Source organism: Kogia breviceps, chromosome 6 (assembly GCF_026419965.1).
Source record: "Kogia breviceps isolate mKogBre1 chromosome 6, mKogBre1 haplotype 1, whole genome shotgun sequence".
In the NCBI taxonomy this organism is placed as follows: domain Eukaryota; kingdom Metazoa; phylum Chordata; class Mammalia; order Artiodactyla; family Physeteridae; genus Kogia; species Kogia breviceps.
Genome location: NC_081315.1, coordinates 117,532,561 through 117,556,471, shown reverse-complemented (window position 1 = coordinate 117,556,471; position 23,911 = coordinate 117,532,561). Strand labels below are relative to the sequence as shown.

Genomic DNA, 23,911 nt, shown 5'->3' with positions numbered 1-23,911 from the left:
CTCTGGTGCTGCCATAGGGCAAGTAAAAGATGGAGCATCTGCTACTGCCAGAAAGTAAGGAAGTGCTCAAAAACAAAAGGATGGTGGCCAAAGGACACAACAGCCAAACTGAAAGAGCTCCCAATGGCCAAAGCTGTAACAATTTGAGCAAAAATTTTAAATAATGATAGTATTGGCTTATAATCCAAAGAATAAAATAAATATCCTTAAGCCCATAATAATATAAAACAAATGACTGAATAAATTTTAAGATGGGAGAAAAGGGGGCAAGTCTTCCTTACAGAAAAATTCCAAATAATATACGTAGAAAGAATGAGGGAAAAAGAAAATCACCATTAGAATTCCACAGTAATAATAACCACAGGCAAGAGCGACTGAGGAATGCTAAAATTAGTACATGAAGTTTTAAGCGGAGACAGGATAGTAACTTCAAAGTATCTCCCTAAGAATGTTTATTAATTACTGTGGTGATTTTAACATATGCCCACAAATTATTTGATACATCTCACTCCAGGAGGTGGAACATAATTCCCTTTCTGTTGAATGTAGGCTTGAGTTAAATGAGTTGCTCCCAAAAGAGCAGGAACAAATTAAAAAAATAGTAATTTTACAGTGGAGGAATCTGGCCTAAATGTGTCCCCCTCCAAATCCGTATGAAGCCCTAACCCCCAATTTGAAGGTATTAAGAGGTGGGGCTTTGGGGAAGTAATTAGGTTTAGATTAGGTCACGAGGGTAAGACCCTCATGAAGAATCAGTATCCTTATAAGAAGAAAAACATTTGAGCTCACAGCGAGAAGATGGAGGTCTACAAGCCACGAAGAGGGTCTTTACCAGAACCCAACTATGCTGGAACCCTGATCTTGAACTGCCAGCCTCTAAAACTGAGAAAATAAATGTCTGTGATTTAAGCCTCCTAGTCTATGGTATTTTGTCACAGTAGCCCAAACTAAGACATCTCTTCAATCAAGTGCCCAAGGTTAACATGACCAGTAATAAAACAAATTGATATCACGTAACCCCTGATATGACATGATAAGGGCACTTCAACCTCTGGGTATTCTTCCTAAAACAATCATAACCCCAGTCTAATCATGAGAAAGCATCAGCAAACCCAAAGTGAGGAACTATCTGCAAAATAACTTACCAGTACTGTCAAGGTCCTAAAAAACAAAAAAAAAGACTAAGAAATTGTCATAGACCAGAGGAGACTAAGGCAACACGACAACTAAATGCAACATGATATCCTGGACTGGATCCAGGAACAGAAAAAAAAATTAGCAGAAAAACTGGTGAAATGTAAATAAAAATCTGTTGTTTAGTTAATTGTATTTCACCAATGTTAATTTCCTAGTTTTGATAACGGTACCATAGTTTTATAAGATGGTAAATCATGAGAGGAAGATGTTAAGACTTTAGAGGAAGCTAAGTGAAGGTTATTGCATTTTCCGTACTGTGTATCACTTCTGCAAATCTAAAATTATTGCAAAATAACAAGTTTTTAAACCATCAATGAAAAAAGTGCTGGAAACGACCTACTAAATTGATTGACAAAATTTTTGAAACAAATGACTACACCAAACATAGCCACCAGAGTAATTTTCCTAAAAAACAAATCTGATTGTTAGTTCCTTGTTTAAAGCTTTCTAGCGGTTTTTCTTGCCATCAAGGAAAAATTCAAATTCTTTAACATGGCCTGTAAAATAGTGGAAGACAGAATAATCCCTCCTTCATCCCATATGGCCATTTCCTAATCCCTGGAACCTGTGAATATGCTAGGTTACATGGCAAGGGGGAGGTAAGGTTACAGATAGCATTAGGTTTGTTAATCAGCTGACCTCAGAAGAGGGAGAATATCCTTGATAATGCAGGTGAGCTCAGTGGAATCCTGAGAGTCCTTAAAGGTGGCAGAGGGAAGCAGAAGAGAGTCGAGGGAGATGTGACTACATGAGACTCCTCTGAGAGATGCGATGTTGCTGGCTTTTAAGATGGAAAGAGTGGGCCACAAGCCAAGGACTGTGGGTAGCCTCTAGAAGATGGAAAAGACCTTTGCCTTTGCCTCGAGCCTCTAGAAGTGAATGCAGCCCTAATGACACCTTGATTTTAGCCCAGTTAGACTTCTAACCTACAGAAGATGAATTCACATTGTTTTAAGCCACCAGTTTGTGGCAATTTGTTACATCAGCAAAGAGAAAACCAATGCAAAGACCATTCATGATCTGACCCCTGCTTACCTCTCCCAACTCATTGCTCACCACTCCTCCTTCTCACAATGATTTCCTACAGGTACGCCTTAATATACTGCGAGTCCTCACGTGGGTCCGCCAAAGTTTGATCAATAAATAAAACGTAATTCTGCTACAACTCAGAATGCCTACTGTTATGATGAAGTGACACAGAATGCTGACCTGGCCACGAGAAAAGCAAAGGAGCCACAGCACAACATCAGGTAAGGTTGTATGCTGGAGCTTTGCCTCAAAAGGCCATCGAAGAGGTTTCTTAGGGCAGAATACAACAGTTAAGTTGCCATGTAAAGACTTCTGAAGAGGATCAAGTAAATTATGTGATATTTTTCTGAAACTTGCTTTTTAAAAACACAGGTATTCAAAGTTTAACTCCTTCAAGAATGCCACCAAATGCAGTGGTTAAGAATCCTCCTGCCAGTGCAGGGGACACGGATTCAATCCCTGGTCCAGGAAGATCCCACATGCCAGGAAGATCCCACGTGCCGCGGAGCAACTAAGTCCGTGTGCCACAACTACTGAGCGTGCTTTCTAGAGCCCACGAGCCACAGCTACTGAGCCCACGTGCCACAACTACTGAAGCCCGTGTGCCTAGAGCCCGTGCTCCACAACAAGAGAAGCCACTGCAATGAGAAGCCCACGCACCACAACAAAGAGCAGCCCCCGCTCACCGCAACTAGAGAAAGCCAGTGCGCAGCAACGAAGACCCCACGCAGCCAAATAATAAATAAAAATAAATTTTAAAAAAAGGATGCCACCAAAAACTCTGGCACTAAAGTAGCCATGAGTATGAAAAGGCTGAAAATCACTATTCCACACTTTTACTATAGAAAATTTTTCTCAAGTCATGCTTGTTCACCCCTGACTGTTCACACAGTCTCTTCCCTCTACCTGGAAACTTCAAAAACTCCCTCTACGCCCTTCGTCTGACCAACTCTTACTCATTCTTCAGTTCTCAGCTCAGCCCTTCCTCTAGAAAACATTCTCTAACCTTACAAGTGGATGCCTGCTTAATGTTGTACTACAGTATTTTGGACAGTGCTTTCCACATGGAACTCTAAGTGTACACTCTGTAAGTGAGAAACTTGGGCCTAGTTTGCTCTCAGCTCTATCATATCCTTAAGGCTTAGGACAGTGACTGGCTCATGGAATCCATTACTATATTTTGAAAAAAATTAAGCCCCGTAAATAATCCTCAAATATTTCTGTATCAGGCGTTTACCTCATCACAATTATCAACAAGACCTATATGATACTGAAAGAGAAAGAATTCAAAACTTAATAGCTTCCACTATGTAAAGTCATTTATATGCTACTATGAGAACAAATATACAAGTCTGACTTTTTTTTTTTATCTTGGCATTCTATACTTTTTACTCAGTAGTAGTTTAAGTATAAGAACATTTGAAACAAAAGGAAAGTAAAAACCTACTGTATTTCATTACATCTGAAGTGTTTTGACACTGCCACTTTTTCTTCCCTTCTTACCAGATGTATGAGTTTCCTACTGCAAATATCACAAATTCAATGGCTTGAAGTAACACAAATTTATTCTTTTAGAGTTCTCGACGTCAGAAATCCAAAGTCAGTTTCACTGGGCTAATATCAAGGTATCATGGGCAAAGCTGGTTCCTTCCGAGGCCTGAGGAGAGAATCCATTTCTTTGCCTTTTTGTTTTTTCAGCTTCTAGTGGTTACCTGCATTCCTGGGCTTATGACCCCTTTCTCCATCTTCAAAGCACAACATCCTAACCTCTGCTCTATGGTCACATTACTTTCTCTGCAGGCTGACTCCTCCAGTTTCTAATAAGGATGGATGTAATTATATCAGGCCCACGCAGATCCAGGATAATCTCCCCAACTCTAATCACAGCTGCAGAGGTTTCAGCTGGTCAGCCTGACTGATATTATCATATACAAGCTAGATACAACCTGATTTTCTATAAGCATCTATGCCCTCCTTAGCAAGAGTAAATTACCACAAGATCCACCCCAGGGATAGATCTGCCTCAGTGACATAATCTCCTTTCAGAGATAAGAGTCTCACCAAAGGAAAACTCATTCTATTCCTGCTTTAAGCAAACTCGACATGAAAATCAAAATTTACAAATCAAGTATTTTATGGAAAGTCTAGTCACTATACAAAAACCATATGCTCTTAATGTTTCCTCATCCCCCCCAATCCGACAGAGAAGCAACATTTTTCATGTATTTTTGTTTCATTAGTCTTTTCCTGAATTGAATTTCCAACTTTTTTAAAAAGTCAGATGAAAAGTTTTCATTATCTTTAAAAGATAGTGAAAGGTCAGCAGAGTACAAACTCCTCTATCCTATTGAGATACAATTCGTACTAATTGGGAGGAGAATCAGATCTAAGAAGGTAATTCATTCATCACTGAGTTACCAAGAAGTCCGTCAATACTCAGCCAGTATGCACTTTAACAATCATGCTTATCAAACTGTTAAAATGCTCCTGAACCAGCTGGTAAACAGCCACAGTCCTGACCCTGACTCTCTGCTGCGCTCCACCATGCTGGCCCCTTGCCACACAGCCACTCACGACTTAGCAGCTAAAGGACTAATGCCTGGCACACTGCAGTCTGTCTGAATTCTGCTCTATGGGCAAGGTTGGTATCCATTCAGTGGTCAGTACATGCAGTACTGATTACTAAATATTTTGAATATACTACCCCTACCAATAAAGTATCAATAATATTACTAAAATACATTCTTAGTGAGCATAAAAAGTATACATACACCTCTAAAGAAATCTGCAATTAGAAACTCCAGTGACTTAAAAAATGGGGAGTCCCAATCACATCTGATTACCCTGGATTATTCTTCCTGATGGAGGGCTAATAGCTACAAAGGTAACTGTTTCAGTCACTGCTGGCAGACACAGCCTATGCAACCATTTGGATGAAATCTCACTGCACTAAGTATAGGTTATTCCTGCCACTACATCAGTTGTCCTCTTTGGATGTCATGATAACGAGTGCTAAGAGTGAAGGGGCCAAAAGAAAACCAATATTGGCTGAAAACCTACTACATGCCAGGTACTTTACCTTCCTATATATAATCTTATATAATTCTCACAAGTCCTGTTAAGTATCACTATTGTCACTTTACAAACAAACAAACAGGGACACGAAAGGTCACTAATTCATACAATTTCAAATAGTTGGGAAGTAGTGAAGAAGCCAGGTATTGCAGGTTCCAAAGCCCATTTCACAATACCCGTTTCACAGAAATACTAGGAAAAACAAGCGAGTTAGGACTTGGCCACTGCCTAGGCAAGGCATTTTACTAGTCCCTCCCCCGTCCCTACTTCATCCGCTTTTTCCTCAGTTCCTCTTACAGGCAGCTTTCAGCACACAATTTTAGAAAACTTAAAACCGATGAAACCCCTCTTCCCGCAAACCAGCTAGCTGAGGTAGTGGCCTATTAGAGGAAACCTTCCAAGAGCAGATTCGTGGGAGGGAATGTAAGAAAATAATAGCCAAGTTCACTTACTCCACTGAGTGCCTACTGCAAGCTGCCACGGAATGTGATGAGGAAAACTCACATGGTAACTGCCACATGAAGAATTTACATGCTGGTATTTTGAAGGAGATGAAATGAAGGGGACCCTCATTTGCTAAGCGTCTCATTTTGCTAAGCACCAGGTACTTTAAAAAATAGTACCTCGGGCTTCCCTGGTGGCGCAGTGGTTGAGACTCCGCCTGCCGATGCAGGGGACGCGGGTTCGTGCCCCGGTCCGGGAAGATCCCACGTGCCGCGGAGCGGCTGGGCCCGTGAGCCATGGCCGCTGAGCCTGCGCGTCCGGAGCCTGTGCTCCGCAACGGGAGAGGCCACAATAGTGAGAGGCCCGCGGACCGCAAAAAAAAAAAAAAAAAAAAAAATACTACCTCATTTAATGAAATCTTCTCAACGACCCTATGAGGAAGGTATTATTATCCCCTGAAGTCCAGAGATGTTAAGTAATTTTCTCCACAAAACCCTGGGCTGTAACAGAGCCTACAGCCTTTTCACTAGCCCACACTTTCTGACAATTCTGAGTATGCTCAGCCTACTGGAAATAATAGTGGCTTCCCCAGGGCTGAATATAACATGATCTGCTCTAACACGCAGTGCTGACTGTGAAGATGCTCTCATTTCTAGGAAAGTCTGCTGAAGATTGGCTCAAAATCTGTTCTATTTCAACGTCTTTAGCATCTAATAAATACTTCAGGGTTTACAGATGAATCAGAAGGATGGAAGTTAGCTGAAATACTAGGATCCGTAGCAATGAATGTGATTTACAAGAATTAGTACAGATATAACCTCAGAAACTGAGTGGGAGGGAGTGGCATGGGAATGAAAATACAATAAAAATAACCAAAGCAATAGAGCAACAACAATAAAAACTGAACCCAGATAAAAGACACTTGTTTATATATTTTTTAAGATCCTTGAGCTTCTATTTATCAACTTAGGGGGAAACTATGTGTGCAGAAAGCTATGTTATACCATGGCAGTATCTTCATGAGAGGACTTGATGCTTCTGGTTAGCTAGAAAGGAAGACTAGAAACCTGAGACACAGACACTGCTCTGATCAAAAGAAACTTACTTCAGACACACTAGGGAGATTTGTATCATTTTAAATTTTGCATGTGCTCTCAGAGTTGAAGGGTTTCCTATAACCTACCAGACAGTACTGCTGAGTGAATAGTATATTTATTTATAGCTTCCATAATGAACTCTCATAATTCCCATTACTATCTCATCTTCCTTGCATTATTAACAATTAAAATGATAAAACTGCCGGTAGTATCATTCTTGGAAAAGGTACATGGAAGGAAGAAAACACATTTTCATTTGAAAATGAGCACCACTTGCTTCCTAAAAGTAGAATTAAAAAGCAGTGTTTTATTGGTAAATTTGGGTGACCCACCGCCTCCCAAAATTCTAAAAAGATCTCTTTCAATTTAAGTCGACTGGGGGAAATTATGCGGTTATGCCATCATTACCAGGATATTATTCACTCAGTCTTCCCTTGTTTGAGGAGTCAGTTTTTTTTTGAGGACTCAGTTTTGGAAGGACTCTCAAAAGGCAGAGTAAAAGTTGAAAAATATTCAACTAATACTTCATATGAAAATACAAATAATTCTAAACTGCCCATATGGTGCTCAATGAAAAACTGAAGTACAGAAATATAACTTCAAGGAAGGAAGTTTAAAAAGAAATATTTCAAAGACTCAAAGAAGTCAAATTCTATCTTCAAATAAATGCGAGAAAGCATGTTAACAATTAAACATAGAAAAAAAAAGAAAAGTAATTATGAAGGCCAGTTTCTGCCTCCCTACCCTTGCCAATGTCAAAGTTTCTAATAAGAGACTTCTTAGAGTCTGTTAATAGAAAGAGATTGGACTTGGAATTAGGAAGACTGCATTAGACTTCATTTAACAAATGTTTAATGAGACTATAACTTTTTCTAGGCCCTGAATATACAGCAGTGAACAGGAGGCAGGCTGCTACCCTCAAGAGCTAATACGGGCATTGGTGAAAAACACCCACCCAAAACTTTCTCGATCTGTTCAATTAGAGAAGTGAACTAGATGTTTCACAGACTGTGTTCCCAAAACACCTGGACCTCCACCTCTATTTTAACCACAACAGCTCTGCTTTTTTCTGATTTCTATAGCAGGGCTCTGCAGGAATACCAATATGTTTTTAAAAATGTTTGATAACCGCTAAACTAAGTGATCTCTAAGTACCATTCCAGTTTTACAACTCTGTCTTCTGTGATGCTTCAAACTCATACTTCTGACCTATTTCTTTTTCACCGAGCTGGAATTCCACAGAGATATATTAAAAGGCTAACTAGTTTACGTGGGGCTAAAGAATAACCACAAACCTGAATGACTGCTTAATCGTTATCTATGGGTGCCAAATACCATATAGCAAAAGTTACTTTTTTCTAAGATTAACAAACAAAACAAAAACAGATTTGATCTTGTTATTTACCTACTTAAGCTACTTACTTTTACAAAAACAAACAAAAATTAACTCTAGTTCTTTCTCTTAATTTCTAAATTCCTTAGCATTTAAGGTCCTTCTGTAACTTGGCCCCTTTTCGGTATTCTTTTCAGCTTTAATGCCTTGGGTTTTCCCTCTCACCCAACAACACCCTTTCTGCCTCTTAGTTTCTAAATTTTGAGACTTCTGTTCATGTCCTTGAGACAGCCCTCCTCTCCTATCCGTCCCTGTCAAATCTCTCAAGGTCATAACCAACTCAAATGTCACCAAAATACATGTCAATTTATGAGAAAGGCAGGGATTCTGTCTTTTCTACTAGGCTAACCTTGAGTCCCCAACTGGCAAGCATGCAACAAATGTTGAAATGAATTATGTCAAAGTAATGAATATAAACAGTAGAAATCAAGCATCATCTATTTTTGGCTTCTAAATGTATTAACTGATTTGTTTTTACATATTTAACAGCCTGATTACAACTGATATCCTGTCATTCCTTGAATGTTCACAAAATTTGTAAGGCTGAGGTAAATACTTGCCACTTTAAAAACCGTACGCTAAGACTATAATGCATACTCAAGAAAATCAAGACACAATCCTTGGATCACTATTAATCATGGATTTAAAATATTCTAAAAGACTTGGGATCGCTTCCTAAATTATCGTGTTCTAGTTCCTCCACACACAAAGCTATTCTAAAAACAAAACAAAACCAAGAATTTATTTCAAGTTTACAAGAACAAAAACTGCTCACAAATAGTATCTTCATGTATGTTCAGGACAGAAGTACAAAACCTACTACACTGTTCACATTCAAAACCCACAGAGTAAACAATGACCAGTGAAAGTAAAGCATGTAATACTGACAAGTATAGCTGATCCAAAGGATAAAGCTAAGCCATCACGTTTGACTTATGAAAAAAATTCAACTTCTGGTTCTCAGGATAAACGATAAACTGCAAGCTTGAAAAGTATCAGTTATAAAAATTAGATGCTGGCTGAACTGGTTTATAAAGTCCAGTAAGTTTTCATTTCACAGATTGGATAAAATAGGTCAGTCCAACAACCATTTTTAAAGAGTACCAGCAGACCTTGTTCTCTTTTACAGAGAACCAGACATATTCTTCTGAAGTATTCAGTCCATCACTTTCGAGAGTTCTCATCTAAAATGTGATCGTCTATAAAGGTAGGCCCCCTCTCCCCCGGCCCCAGCCACGAACATTCCAAATCTCAAGATGAGGCAACGGATATCCTACAGCCGATCATTTTTCAGCTGAAACTCGCGCATCCCCAAAGCCCACGACCTTAGTAGGAAAGCGCTTTCACGGTGCATTGGCTGCTGCCGGTATGAAGGCCTTGCCTCAAACAGGGCCAACTCTGGCACGTTTTTGTGTTTTTGAAAGTGAAGCTGGGGGCGGGGGGGAACACCCAGATCTAAAAGTATTCGTTTAAATCCGTTTGACACCTGCTCTCTTTCAAACACGACCAGCAAACTCCAAACGCTCGAGTAGCGGCCGCAGCAGCAATGACAGATTTTGAGGCCGAACTGGGTCAGGGTTACAGTTACACTTGTGTTGCATCTTTACACCCTTTGTCTACAAACTTGGGCACTAACTTAAGTTCCCTTCCAGGCAGCGTGCTCGCCGGGCCTCAGAAATCAGAGCAATTTTCCTGAGACAGGAAGGGCACAACCCTCCCAGCTCCATGGCTACAACCAGCCTTCCCCGGACCACGCACCCTGCGGCCTCGGCTTTTCGCCGGGTATCTGGGCGAAGGGGTCGCCTGGGGAAACTCCCCCGCGCCCGGGCTGGATAAAAGGGATTTCACGTGGTGTCTGGTCTCCCCCTTTCCTACGGCCCCTACTCGCCCCAGTGGTTTCGGGCCCGGGGTCACACTACAGAGACAGCCCTGCTCCCTGATTCCCCGGCCCGGCCCGGCCCTGCCCCCGGCCCGGCCCCCGCGCCGGGACGCCCCTCCCCCCCAACCCCCTCGGGGCCGACCCCCGCCGCGTGCCGCCCCCCCCTGCCCCGGCAGCCGCCCCCCATCCCACCGCCCTCCCTCCCGCTCCGCCCGATCCGGCCGCGCAGGCTGCCCCGCCAGCACTAGGCCCCGCGCTCACCGTTCTGCTGGTGAGGCCCCGGCCCCGGGGCCGGGCCCGCGGGCGCGGCGGCTCCTGAGGCGGCGGCTCCGCCAAGCTTGGGCGGGATCCGAGAGCTGGCGGCCGGATGAGGTGACCCGGCGGGGGCCGACATGACGGCACTGCGGGCGGCGGCGGCGGCTCCGCTTCGGGGAATTGGGAGGAGGAAAGGGAAGGCGGAGCCGGAGCGGCGAGAGGAAGAGGAAGGAACGCGCCCGGCGTCACCGACGGAGTCACCCGGGACCGTGGCTGGAGTGCTCGCGCTCCGCCCCGGAGCCTAGTTCGGCCGCTGCGGGCGCCGGAACCCCGCCCGGCCCTGCCCCGCCGCCGCCTCGAGCCCCGAGACGCGGGACTCCCACCCCCCGGGTCGCTCCCGGCAGGCGCTGACTGTGCGAGCCGCAGCGCCCCCTGCAGGCGGATCCCGGCGCCCCCAAGCCGGAGGCGGGGCCCGGGCGGCAGCCTCCCAGCCAGCCCTGCGACCTCGGGCCCGGGCGGACCTTCTGTTGCCTCGGGGCGAAAGGGGTGGACCAGGATAGACTGCGCTGGGCCCGCTCCGACGTGGGGCGGAGGCAGGAGCGCGGCGGGCCTGGGCCGGGCTGTGCGGTGCGGGGACGGGGTTCCAGAGCTGCGGGGTGACCTCCGGAGACCAAGGCAGCGCCTGGCCGACTGACCCCGCTCACCCTTCCTCCGAAGAGGAACCCTGGGTTTGGCTTTTTTTTTTTTTTTTTTTTTAATCTTGAGGTGTTTTCCCCCTTAATATTAAATTCTAAAGGAAATAGACATTCAAGCTCCCTGTCCGTAGGGAATTATAATCCTGGGCAAAAGAAGAGGAAATATTTCTCTATGATAAACACAGTATCCCAATAAGAATTGAGAACTTTTCCCACTGACTTAAATCCTGGGAAAGGAAAGGGGGAAATGGAGTAAAGGGAAGCTGAAAGGCAAACTTCATCGTCCTCATGATTTTTGCCAAGGGTGGGCTCATCCTGTTGATGTTCAGAAGAGAAGCTGTAACACCCAAAGCAAGAACTCAGCTTGGTTTGTCTACGCTACTGAAATCGTTGAATCTCTGGCCTGTCCCAGCATGATAACTGGTAAGCAAGCCCTGGGGCTGCATTACCCAAGTCGTTTTGCCGTCTTGGAATCCTGAGTATGCCACAGTCATTCTGTGTTTGTTAGAAATGAAATTGTTCAAAAGCGTCAAATTCCGAATGGGATCTAGCAAGATTGTATTTCTGGAGGGATAAGTCTAATTACTGAATGATTATGCCAAACATAAAGTGTGTTGTAGGCCTAGAATAATGCGAAGCTTCCCTTTAGTTGCTGCCGTGAATTAATGATACTTGGTGCTTTAATGCACCAAATGAATTACAAATAGGATTTCAGTTGTTGGATTTGTACTTTTGTTTTTGGAATTTATCTTTATTCTTATTTCCATAATTTTGATTATTTTTTCCTTTCCATTTTATACACTACACGAATAAGCAACCCAAACAATACTTTTACATTACGATATCCAGAAGCTAAAATATACTAGTTCCTGCATGTGAAAGATGCATTAAGCCAAATTCTTAGGTTTAAAAGCCAATAATTTTGTTAAATGTAAATTTTCAGAATCTTTAGAGAAAATTACACTGTACAGATATTATAACACAATCCTGTCCTAGAAAGCAATATCCCATTAATAAAAACTACTTGAATTTTTTTAACATTTTAGGTAGATAATTTCAAAGAGATACAAAGTAAGAGAAAGTAGTATAATGGACCATCATATACTTATCAGCCAGCGTCAACATTTGTTAGTTCAGGGCTAATCTTGCTTATCTACACTGGCACCAACCACCACTCTCCCGAGATTAAGTTTTTTTTCTTTTTGGCTGCGCTGCTGCGCTGCATGTGACATCTTAATTCCCTGACCAGGGATCAGTTCCACTGCCCCCTGCAGTGGAAGTGTGGAGTCTTAACCGCTGGACAGCCAGGGAAGTGCCTTCTGAGATTATTTTGAAATGAATTTCAGACATATTGTTTTATCAGTAAGTATTCAACATGTATCTATAAATGTATAACATAAACACAATACCATTATTATACCTAAAATCTTTAAAATAATTCATTAGTATCAACAAATATACAGTCCACAATTGTCTTTTGTAATAGTTTGTACTTTCTGAGTTTTAGGATTTTCAACAATACATCATCCATCTACACAAAATGGGCAAGCACTTTTCTGCAAAAAGCTAAACCCCCGCATAAGCAAAAGACCACACTCTGCCTCATTGAGAAGATTACACAATTACAGGTTCCAATGCTGCCTGGAAGTCCTTTGAAAAATGGCTCAGAGAAAAGCCCTGTATTAAGGGCTGCTATTATAAGGGTAAGGGAATAACGAGCCAATTGGCTTTCTGTCCTTGGACTGTATCCTCTTGGGCAGGGGTCCCCAGCCCCCGGGCCCACGGACTGGTACCTGCCACTCCCCATCGCTCGCATTACTGCCTGAACCATTCCCCCGACCCCCTGCCTCGTCCATGGAAAAATTGTCTTCCACGAAACTGGTCCCTGGTGCCAAAAAGGTTGGGGACCTCTGCTTTGGGGTATAAGAAGCCCAGTTTAATCACAGGTATATGGACTGAAGTTGAGCCCCGTCTCTTTAGGGGAGACTCCTAAAGAAGGAGGACGGGGACTCTGTGTTTTAACCCATCTTCCCCAGTCTTTATCACCTAAGCTCTTTCCACCTGTCTGCTAATTCACCGTGTTATTTTCTAGCATGCTTGTAAGAATCTTTTGCATGACAGATCCTACAACCTTTATGAAGATATGTTATTTCACTCTACTGCTTTAAGTCCCACGACTGCTATCAGTGAAAAAAATGAGGAAAAGGATGAAGGATTGAATGAATGCTTACCATGTACCAGGCACTGTGCTAGTCACTTCAGATGTATTTCCCCCCTCCATTTAGTCCTCACAATAAGTCTATTGGATATTTTTCTTATCCCCATTTTTCCAGAGGAAACTAAGGCTTATATAGCGTTCAAGTAATCTTAGTAAAAATCATGAACCTGTAAATGGCAGAACCAGAGCTCAAACCAAAGTCTGTTTAGCTCCAAAGTCTTTATTCTATTCACTACGTACTATACTTGATTAATTTACATTTTTCTTCATAAAGCTATGCTAATTATGATGTATTATTTTGCTTGTCAAAGGATTTTCAATTTTACATATTTAGAATTTGTTCCAGTGACATTTAGAATGGCAAATCTCAAAGTGTTTGAAATGCAAGTTCTCAGGTCCCACCACAGACCTACTGAACTCTGGAGATGCGACCCAATAGCAAGCTTTCCTGGTGTTTCTGATGCACAGGAGAAATTGAGGACCACTGCTTTGAATCGCAAAGTTAAGCTGAATTGGTTCATTCTTTTCAACATCAGGAAACGATGGTCCTTTTCTTCAGGACATTTCTCCACTCTTCTGCCAGTCGTTAAAAGTGATACTTTGGGGCTTCCCTGGTGGCGCAGTGGTTGAGAGTCCGCCTGCCGATGCAGGGGACACGGGTTCGTGACCCGGTCCGGGAAGATCCCACATGCTGAGGAGCGGCTGGGCCCGTGAGCCATGGCCGCTGAGCCTGCGCGTCCGGAGCCTGTGCTCCGCAACGGGAGAGGGCACAACAGTGAGAGGCCCTCGTACCAAAAAAAAAAAAAAAGTGATACTTTGTTCCAGCAGTGTCAAATATGGTAACGTCAATCTTAATTGTTTTGATGGGCAATGTGGAGATAAATGCTGTTGCCCAGTTTGTGTACAATGGGAAAAAGTGCTATAATTGAAAGTAAGCCCTGCCACAGGTGCAGGAGGGACATTTTTGCTGAATGTCAAATTGACACACGTGCCACTGTTTGTCACCCCAAATTTAGGACTCACATTCTCTGTAACAGAAGTTGTGGGAGCCTTGGACAACTGAACACCTATTTTTATCTCAAAAAATGCTAATCCAGTTCCTTCTCTGTTGTACCTGGCTTCCCACCTTCCTCAGCTTTTTTTTTTTTTCCCTCTAGTTTTTAAATCACATGTGACGTTTGTAGAATACCTTTCCTCTTTCAGTGGCATTCCCTATGAGATGTCCCTCTCCCAATATGAAGACATGATTTTCTTCTTTCCTCTCCTTTTTCTGATCTCTTTACATATTTATTGCATTTTTAGTAGGCCAGGTATTGGGGATACAAAGATTAATAGGATATAATCTGTCCCTGAAGATTCTAGGCAGGATCTTTTACATATAATCCTACTTTCTTATATTTATTTCTTGATTTTTTTTTCCTACAAACTTGTGTTATTTTTTTCTCATGTTCCTTGTGAATCTGTGTTTCTTCGTTTCATTAGGACCAGGTGTCCCCAACCTTTTTGGCACCAGAGACCAGTTTCGTGGAACATAGTTTTTCCACAGACAGGGTGGGGGCGATGGGGGTTGGTTCAGGCGGTAATGTGAGCGGTGGGGAGGGGTGGGGAGGGATGGGGAGGGATGGGGAACAGCAGATGAAGCTTCACTGGTTCACCCACGGCTCACCTCCTGCTCTGCGGCCCGGTTCCTAACAGGCCGTGGACCGGTACTGGTCCGTGGCCCGGGAGTTGGGGACCCCGATTAGGGCATTCTAAGTTGAGTTCCAAGACATATTATGATGGGAAGAAATAATTTCACTGATGTTCATATCTTTTGATCACTTACGTTGGTGTAATTTAACTATCATTTAAGTCTCAACTGTCTAAGACAAACTAAGATCCTAAAAGAAAAAAAAAAGGTGGGATTTTTAGGCAAATAATTACCACATAGTCAGCCTATGTGCAAAAGTGCACTTACAGAAAGTTCTCTCAAGTTCTCGCTTAGAATATTTGGCTATTATTTTAGCTATACTGTAATTTCTGTAGTTATCCACTTATCCGGCCCCCAGCAGGTTAGAAACAAAGAATCACGAGGCAGGAGAAGGAAACACTGTTGATATAGGCACAGTGAGAGCAGTAGTCACCATTAGAATATTGAAAAAATGGAAGAACTTAAAAGCACAGCGGTGTGAGGCAATTAGTTAAATTGAACAATCCTGTATATTACACTGAGAATATGATAAACATAGCCCACAGGTCTCTACCACCTGAGAATTTCTAACCTGGTATTCTGAAGGGCATTGACAGCAGGGATATACAACCCATTTTTAGAACCTTATAAACTCTTTTACGTATGAACAGGTTAGGTTCCCAAAGCTCCTTGTTCATAAGTCCCAATATTCACAAATCCAGGGGGAACTCTCCTAGGCCACGAATGTATTTCCACCAAACAGAAAAGTGAGCTTTTTTTCCCCCCCTTTTTTCCTTTTTTTTTTCTGGCTGTGCCACACAGCTTGCAGGATCTTAGTTCCCCGACCAGAGATTGAACCCAGGCCTCCAGCTGTGGAAGCTTAGAGTCTTAACCACTGGACTGCCATTTTGGGGAATTCCCAAAGTGAGCTCCTTTGAAGCTTTAGAACCAAGCTTGCTCTTCTCTCTCTTTTTTTTTGCTGATATAAGATGTAAAGTGATGCTTCTCAAAATTTCATGTGCCTATGAATCACGTGAGGATCTTGTTAAAATGCAAATTCTGATTTGGTAGGTTTGGGAAGGCCTGAGGTTCTGAAATTCTGGCCAGCTCCCAGGCGATGCTGACGCTTCTGGTCCTGGACCACACTTTGGGCAGCAAGGTTCCAAAGGGCATCTTTTCATTTACATTTGAAAGTCCATTGAGGAGAGGAATGCCCCTCTTTGCCATCCTAAGGGAACCTCTCTTAGTAGCTGTAGTGTATTCCCACCATTCCTGTTGACGAGGTACAGATTAAAATGGGTCTGGAATTTCCCTGGCTTTCTACACCAGCAGTACTTTCTTAGGACTTTAAGATACTGAAACACCTCCGAATGGGTTCATGGGTGCCCGATGTTGACACCGATCATCTTGCCACCCATTCAACAATGTTTCCATTTTGCCAATTACTTTTCCTCTTGCTGGTTATTGTTTGTTGTAGAAAGATGGTGTGTTAGCTCAGGCGGCCATAACAAAATACCATAGACTGGGTGGCTTAAACAACAGAAATTTATTTTCTCACAGTTCTGGAAGCTGGAAGTCTGAGATCAGGGTGCCAGCACGGTCAGGTTCTGGTGAGAGCCCTCTTCCTGGCTTGCAGACCTCCACCTTCTCATTGTTTTCTTACACGGTGAGGGGAGAGCTATCTCTCTGGTGTCTCTGCTGTTTTTTTTTTTTTAATTTTAATTCATTTATTTATTTATTGTTGGCTGCGTTGGGTCTTCATTGCTGTGCGCGGGCTTTCTCTAGTTGCGGCGAGCAGAGGCTACTCTTCGTTGTGGTGCACGGGCTTCTCATTGCGGTGGCTTCTCTTGTTGCAGAGCACGGGCTCTAGGCAGGCGGGCTTCAGTAGCTGTGGCTCACGGGCTTCAGTAGTTGTGGCTTGCAGGCTCTAGAGTTCAGGCTGCGGCTTAGTTGCTCCGCGACATGTGGGATCTTCCTGGACCAGGGATCGAACCCGTGTCCCCCACGTTGGCAGGCAGATTCTCAATCACTGCACCACCAGGGACTTCCCTTCTTCTTACAGGGGCACCAGTTTTATCAGATCACGGTTCCACCCTTCTGACCTCATTTAACCCTAATCACCTCCTCAAAGACCCTGTTTCCATTACAGGCACATGAGGGATGGTGGTGGTTAGGGCTTCAGCATATGAATGTAGAAGCAACACAGAGGGGCCCTTTCGATGCTCCTCTTCTTCGGCTGCAACACACTGTTTACTTATCCAGCAAAAATACTCTTATTTTCCAGCTCTGCTATGACATGAAAGGGCTGGGAAGCTCTACCCTAGACGAAAATTACTTTGTACAATCTTTAGTGCCATCTGCTGGAAGCAGGTAAATTCGATATACTGTTGCTCAGTATTTTTTTTTAAAAAAAGGATGATTTTTTTAAATGAAACTTTGTAAGTTAAAATATCATAAGAAGGAGTGTTTCTGTTTTACAGAAGATTAAGTTAATTTTTCTGTTACTACTTGAAAGGATAAACTTCAATTACGTGAAAAAAATCAGTTGTGTGAAACACAATTCCCTATTCAAAAAATGCCAGATTAAAAAACATGTTGAAGTTACCAATTCATTTAGAGAGACATACTTTTAAAAAACACTATGATGGCAAGATGTCTAAAAAGCTTGCCATATAAAATATGTCCAGGAATTTGGGGGGTTTGGACTAGAGAAGACAAGACGAGGCAACATGATAAACTTCCTAAAATATTTGAAAGCTTTCTTCTGAAGAGTGGTAAGTCTGTTGCTTCAGATGTCAGAACGAGGACAAATGAGTTGAATTTTAATACATGAAATACTTTCAAGCACAGATCCTGGGAATCCTGGAGAAGGTATCCCCACACTGGGAGGGAGGTTTAGCTACTTTCTCCTAATTCCAGATTCCATAGCCCGTCATTCTATTTGTCATTTGGATTTCATTTAGTTTGACATTTTCAGTAATTAAAAAACTTTATTTAATATCCTTAAAGTCTTCAAAGGCATATCCAACTCTAATTCCAGTAAAATTTAAATCTCTGTCATGGGCTAAATTGCATCCCCTCATAATTCATATGTTGAAGTTCTAACCCCTGATAGCTCAGGATGTGACTGTATTTGGAGATAGGACCTTTAAAGAGGTAATTAAGGTAAAATGAGGTCATATGAATGGGCCCTAATCCAATCTGGCTGGTGTCCTTATAAGAAGAGGAAAGATCATGTGAGGACACACAGAGAGAAGATACTATCTGCAAACCAAGGAGAGAGGCCTCAAAAGAAACCCACTCTGCTGAAACCTTGATCTTGGACATCTAGTTTCCAGAACTATGAGAAAATAAATTTTTATTGTTTAAAGTTACCCAGTCTGTGGTATTTTGTCATAGCAGTCCTAGTAAACTAAACAATGTCCTTCCTGTGAGGTCCTTCCTGTGAGGTCCTTCCTTTCCTCTGTATTATATTCAGGTATTGAAGTAGAGTTTCTTTACTTTCTTGGTTCACAGTCTCTTTCAAAAAGGTTTTTTTTCTATAATAGCCTTCTTCTTCACTAATGAAAAGTAGAAATCAAGTAGATTCCTATGCACAGTTGCTGTGTAATAGACTGAAATGGTCCTTATCACATGCTATCAAGCATATAATATTATAGGGCTTAAGCTACAGGAAACTTGGTACAAGAGAGAGTTATTTTAAATAAGAATTTCTCCCATGAAATGTTCTCCTTTTAAATATAACAAGGTAGGGAATGTAGGCAAACATTCAGGAAAAGAGAAATACACATTCTAGGGGATGCCACATGCTTCTTACCAAGAAGAGAAGAATAACCGGGAGACCTCCAGCTGTCCTCTGGGTGTGGCTGGTACACAGGGACACTGGAACCCATGGCTTCTCACTTTTAAATCATTTGGGAAGAAGGTAGTGAACAAAGTGGAAGCAAAGTCCCTCTGAGGGACTGGAGGATTGAAAGAGCAGTAGGAGATTTTAGCTCTCCCGAGTGAGGAACTTCAGAGAGAGGAAAGATATATAGAGGCATTATAGGAAGCTTTCCTTTCTGCTTTTTCAGTGAAAGGTCTCTGTATTACATCTCTAAGAAAACTTACAGTAATAAAGATCTTTGTTATTTATCAAAACTAGTGCCATTATCTTCTAATGAGACTCCCCACAGACACTGGATCACATGGTACCCAGTTGTAGATTGAGCAAGCTTAATCCAAAAAGGATCACTAGGCCTAGCTGTTCTTATTTCCTGAGATTTATGATATATGAGTAAAGTGGGGATTTCCTGGCTAGTTTCCAAGACAAAAAAAGTTCTTATTTTGTTTTCCATGAAACTCCAATGGAGCTATAAGTTGCATAACTGGAGCATATAATCCCTATACTTTCTCCATAACTAAGAGCTGGGGAGCCAGCAGTTCTGAGATCAATTAGTTTCTGCCCCCTCATCTGAAGTTTGGAAAATATGTGCTTTGAGACACATTCTGAGCTGAGGTGGCATTTCTTCTGTGTGCATGTGTGTGTGTGTGTGTGTACTATGTTGCATTTAGCCTACCAGGCTAAAGAAACCAAAAATCGTAATGGCTGCAAATACATGAGTTCCTGAGTTCTTTGTAGACATAAAATATGTAAATTTTGATAGTTAACCTGCACACATAAACCATAGGCACAGTCATAATTCTGTTGCAAGAATTCTGTTGCATTTATCATGAGGCAAAAATGATAACACTATACAAATCACTATGGTTAATAAGTCACATGTTCACTTTCAAAATAAGGTAGAAATTGTAGGCAAAAATAATAATTGTTGCTATTGTTTGAGCACCTACCAAGAGCCAGGCATTGTTTTAAGTTCATTAAAATATTATTTCCACAAAATAGTAGACATTTAAAAAATAATTCTCAGGTTGAGAAATATGAAACTCAAAATGATTTAGAAACTCCCCCTAAGCTCACAATTATCCCAATAATTCAGTGAGTAGGAAGAGACATGGGGGAAGTCATAGAGGAAGAAGGGATGGTTGCCTGAAAGACTCCAGGATCCAAGTGCAAAAGTAGCTGACCCAGTTTCCAGCAGCTGATGAGGTCTGTGAGGAGGATATTCTCTCGTGTGCCTTAGTTGGGTGAGAAGAAGCGTAAGAGGTTTCAAGTATATAGAGGAACGCCACTTTCTGCTCCTCCCCCAGCCAAGCACTTCAATGAACAGATTACTGAGAACTTAAAAAATACATCTTAGCAAACTTTACCCAAGCAGTGATGTTCAGTGCCATTTTGTTTCATTGAAAAAAGTCACCAGAAAATGTAATCTAGTTAGGGTACTAAAAATACTGTCATTAACATATCTTTCTAAAAGTTTTTTTTTTTTTAATTAGGCTTTTTAAAAAGCCCAATATCTAAGGCTCTAAAATGCAACAACCCTCCTCCATTTAACAATTAGGTTTAAAAAAGATAGAAAGCAACATCCCCTCAGCCCTTTGTCTTGATTAATTTTCTCCTTTGTGGCATAAACTGTTGGTGGGCTTCCATTGCCATCTGGTGGACAATGTGTAGGTGTGCCTAGAGAGACGTGATTAATAAGAAGAGTTTTGTGTTTCTTGCAGTTGATCTGAAAGGAATGCACAGAAATTAAAAAAAAACTAGATGGATAAAAAATGGTTTATTTCTTGGTAGAAAGGGGAACAATTTTTATGTGTTGGATTACAAATTAGGATGATACGGAACCAAAGTAATTAAAATATTCTTTAACTAATTTTGCTAGACTCCTTCAACTCCACACTCCATAGTATAAAACACTTCATAAACAATTCCAACACCGTGGACCAACTTAAATAAAGATGTTTATCCAGCGATCTCATTTGAAAGGACAGGAAATTCTGTATCGACATCCATTTCTATTTCTACAACCTCACTTCTCCTACACCCAAAATTTCTGATAATTGTTTTATTTCTTTTAGTTTAAAAATGCAGATAATCCTTACAGGTGTAACACATCTGTAAAGGGCTAGGGCAGAGATGTGGTTGGGGAATGTGTGTAGCAGAGGAAAAGCAATGGGTCGTGCTAGTCCTGGAGCAGTTCCAGCTCTGCCTTTAAACAACACATGGTCAGATTTCACTTGGTGGTAGGTTGGCCCTGGGGCCCTTTCTGGTCAATGAGTTATGAGTTAAGATTTTAAAAGTCCATATGATTTTAAGAAAGTAGTTAACAGTTGACATGAGGCAGCAGAGTTGATGACCGAATCCATAAAATTCAGTGGGTTTTTTTTTTTTTTTTGGTTAATTTCCTTTGTCATTTTTCCATTAGTAAAACAAATGAGACATTAACTATACAGCTTGCTCAATGTCAGCCTCTCCTATAATAAATATAGGACCAGTGGTATGAGATGTGATAAACTATAATGAAAATAATTTTTTTCATACTTACGAGAACATATTTAGCTACATAAAAAAAATGCTGCCTTTCAAAGTGGTCAGTTTGGATAATGATATGCTGCTAGATGCAAAACACACTGGAAATCATAAGCCTCCATTGTCCCCAGCCCCAGTGCCTTCACCTGCAGGCCAGCCTTCACCAATTGGTCAGACATAACTGAGCAAGATGGGAGCTGCCGAAGGAACTGCTGAAGGAGCCTCTGCCCCATAAGTGGCCATATCTGATGTGACTAGGGATGAGATCTAGGCCCTTCGTGTCCACCGAGTCACATCAAACCTGACCCTACACTGCCTACATTGGATTGCTGACCATTAAATCTAGGGCCAACCCTATAGTTGTTTAGGATCCTTCCTCCCCGCAAGACATGGTTTCCTCCTCTTAAACTGACCTGGGTGGCTTGTGTAGTGGATAATGTAGTAGGTTCTTTCTGTCTAGTTCTTCAGTTTCCTATCCTTCCTAACCTCTATCCCCCACTGATCCATTGCTGCAGTTACAGGGATAACTCTTAGTCATGCTTTTGCTGCAAGACCCTACAGTTGAGTGGACCAGGAGTAGGCACTTGACACAAACTGCGTAAATCAGAGTCCCTTCACTCTCAGTGTGGGGCTGGATTAAATAATTCAATCTAAGTTTGGAACCTCTCTTGAACGGAGGATCTGTAAATTCTGGAGCTGTAGGAGGCCATTGCCAACCTTAGGGAAAGGTTTTTGTTTTTTGGTTTTTTTGGCCTCGTGGCTTGTGGGATCTTAGTTTCCCTACTGGGGATCCAACCCTCACCCCCTGCACTGGAAGCTCGGAGTCCTAACAACCAGACTTCCAGGGAAGGAATTCCCAGGTATGCTTTTCAACATCATTTCCCTCCCTTGTGATTCCATCATTATTATCAGGGAAGAAAAGAAAGGAAGAAAAGGATGAAGGAATGAATGAAAGGCCACTGTGAGCGGGAGGATGGAAGCAGAGGATGTGCAGGAGGGTAGGGACAGAGAATGCTCTTGCCCGCAATGAAGGGCCTGATTCCAGCTCACTCCAGAGTTTCCAGAGCAGTCCTACTCCTAATAGGAAGAAACTCCCCCCCTTTCCGCTTAAGCTAATTTACTTCTTGTAGTCAAATGAGTTTAAAACAGTACTCCCCCAGGTTCTTGCATGCCTCCTGATAAAGTTATAAAAGGAAATGTCTTCAGACACAGTTCAAAAGCCAACCCTGAAACAGTTTTACTATAGTTTAATCACCTTTTATGAGTTTGGTGACATTTTATACAGCAAATATTTAGAAAATGCTTACTCTGTGCAACACACAATGCTTGTCAATCATAGTAGTAGGAGCTAATGGTTTCTTGGGGAGAGGAAATAACGTACAAAAATAATAATAGGTAATAAGTGCCTTGACGGAAGTATAACAAAAGTGATTTGGGACAGAGAAAAGAGCAATTTATTAAGATTTTAAACATTTATCAAATGCTGAAATGCTAACAATGTGCTGAGAAGTGTGTTATGATCTGGAGATACGGTGAGGAATAAAACATAATCTCATAGTTTAAGGAGCTTAAATTTTATCACAAGGATAAGTGCAAATGCATTTAGCAGCCAAAGGAGCACCTAACCATGTGTTTAAGGGGCAGATTTGAGAAGGCACCCAGAAGAGGAGATATCTAAATTGATATTGGAAGGTATAAATGTTAAGTAGGATTAGATGAAGATGGGTTAGAAGAAAAAACCTCATAGAGGAAACTTGCAAATACAAAAAGCTGGTGTTGAGACAGTTCTCTTAGCAGCATCAGACATTGACTCTCAGATTCTGTTACCTCCCACTTTTCTGTTTTTCCTCTTACCTGTCTGACTCCTTTTTTTTTTGAGATATAGTTGATGCACAATATCATATAAGTTATGGGTGTACAACATAGTGTTTCACAATTTTTAAAGGTTATACTCCACTTATAGTTATTATAAAATATTGGTTATATTCGTGTGTTGTACAATATCCTTGTAGCTTATTTATTTTATACATAGTAGCTTGTACCTCTTAATCCCATACCCCTCTCTTGCCCTTCCCCTCTTCCTTCTCCCCACTGGAAACCACTAGTTTGTTCTCTGTACCTGAGTCTATTTCCTTTTTGTTATATTTACGAGTTTATTGTATTTTTTTGGATTCCACATATAAGTGATATCATAGAGTATTTGTCTGTCTCTCTCTGACTTATTTCACTTAGCATAATGCCCTCCATAATACCTTTTCCTCTTACCTGTCTGGCTCCTTCTCAATCTACTTGGTCCTGAGTTCCTTTCCCTTCTCTTTCCTCACTCCCTTGCTAGGAGCATTTTGACTAACAAGTCCACATCTTGATACCTGAGCTGTGGTCAGTGAGTCCTGTTGATCAGCTGAGGTCTGTACCCTCCATCAAGTTCTCTGTCACCTGCTGGTGGGGCTGCTGTGGCTCATGTCCTGTAGCAGTTCCGTTGCCACCAGAAGGTTGAAGGTTCCTGTGACAGCCACACATCTCCTTGGAGGTATGCATCTCAGCCTTGGTG

General features: G+C 41.9%; 1 protein-coding gene across 4 annotated transcripts in view; it reads right to left on the bottom strand.

The window, feature by feature from the left end:
• SEC24B (SEC24 homolog B, COPII coat complex component) overlaps nucleotides 1-10,778 on the bottom strand; it is a 94,927-nt gene extending 84,149 nt beyond the window's left edge. For 3 of the 4 annotated variants that reach the window (XM_059067693.2, XM_059067694.2, XM_059067695.2), the window contains exon 1: nucleotides 10,376-10,750. In XM_059067693.2, coding sequence (XP_058923676.1) covers nucleotides 10,376-10,508 — 133 coding nt within the window. In that variant the 5' untranslated portion in view covers nucleotides 10,509-10,750. Of the gene's footprint in view, nucleotides 1-10,375 lie in introns of all 4 variants that reach the window. The other variant, XM_059067696.2, reaches the window with a different exon arrangement.
• Nucleotides 10,779-23,911: the final 13,133 nt, after the last annotated feature.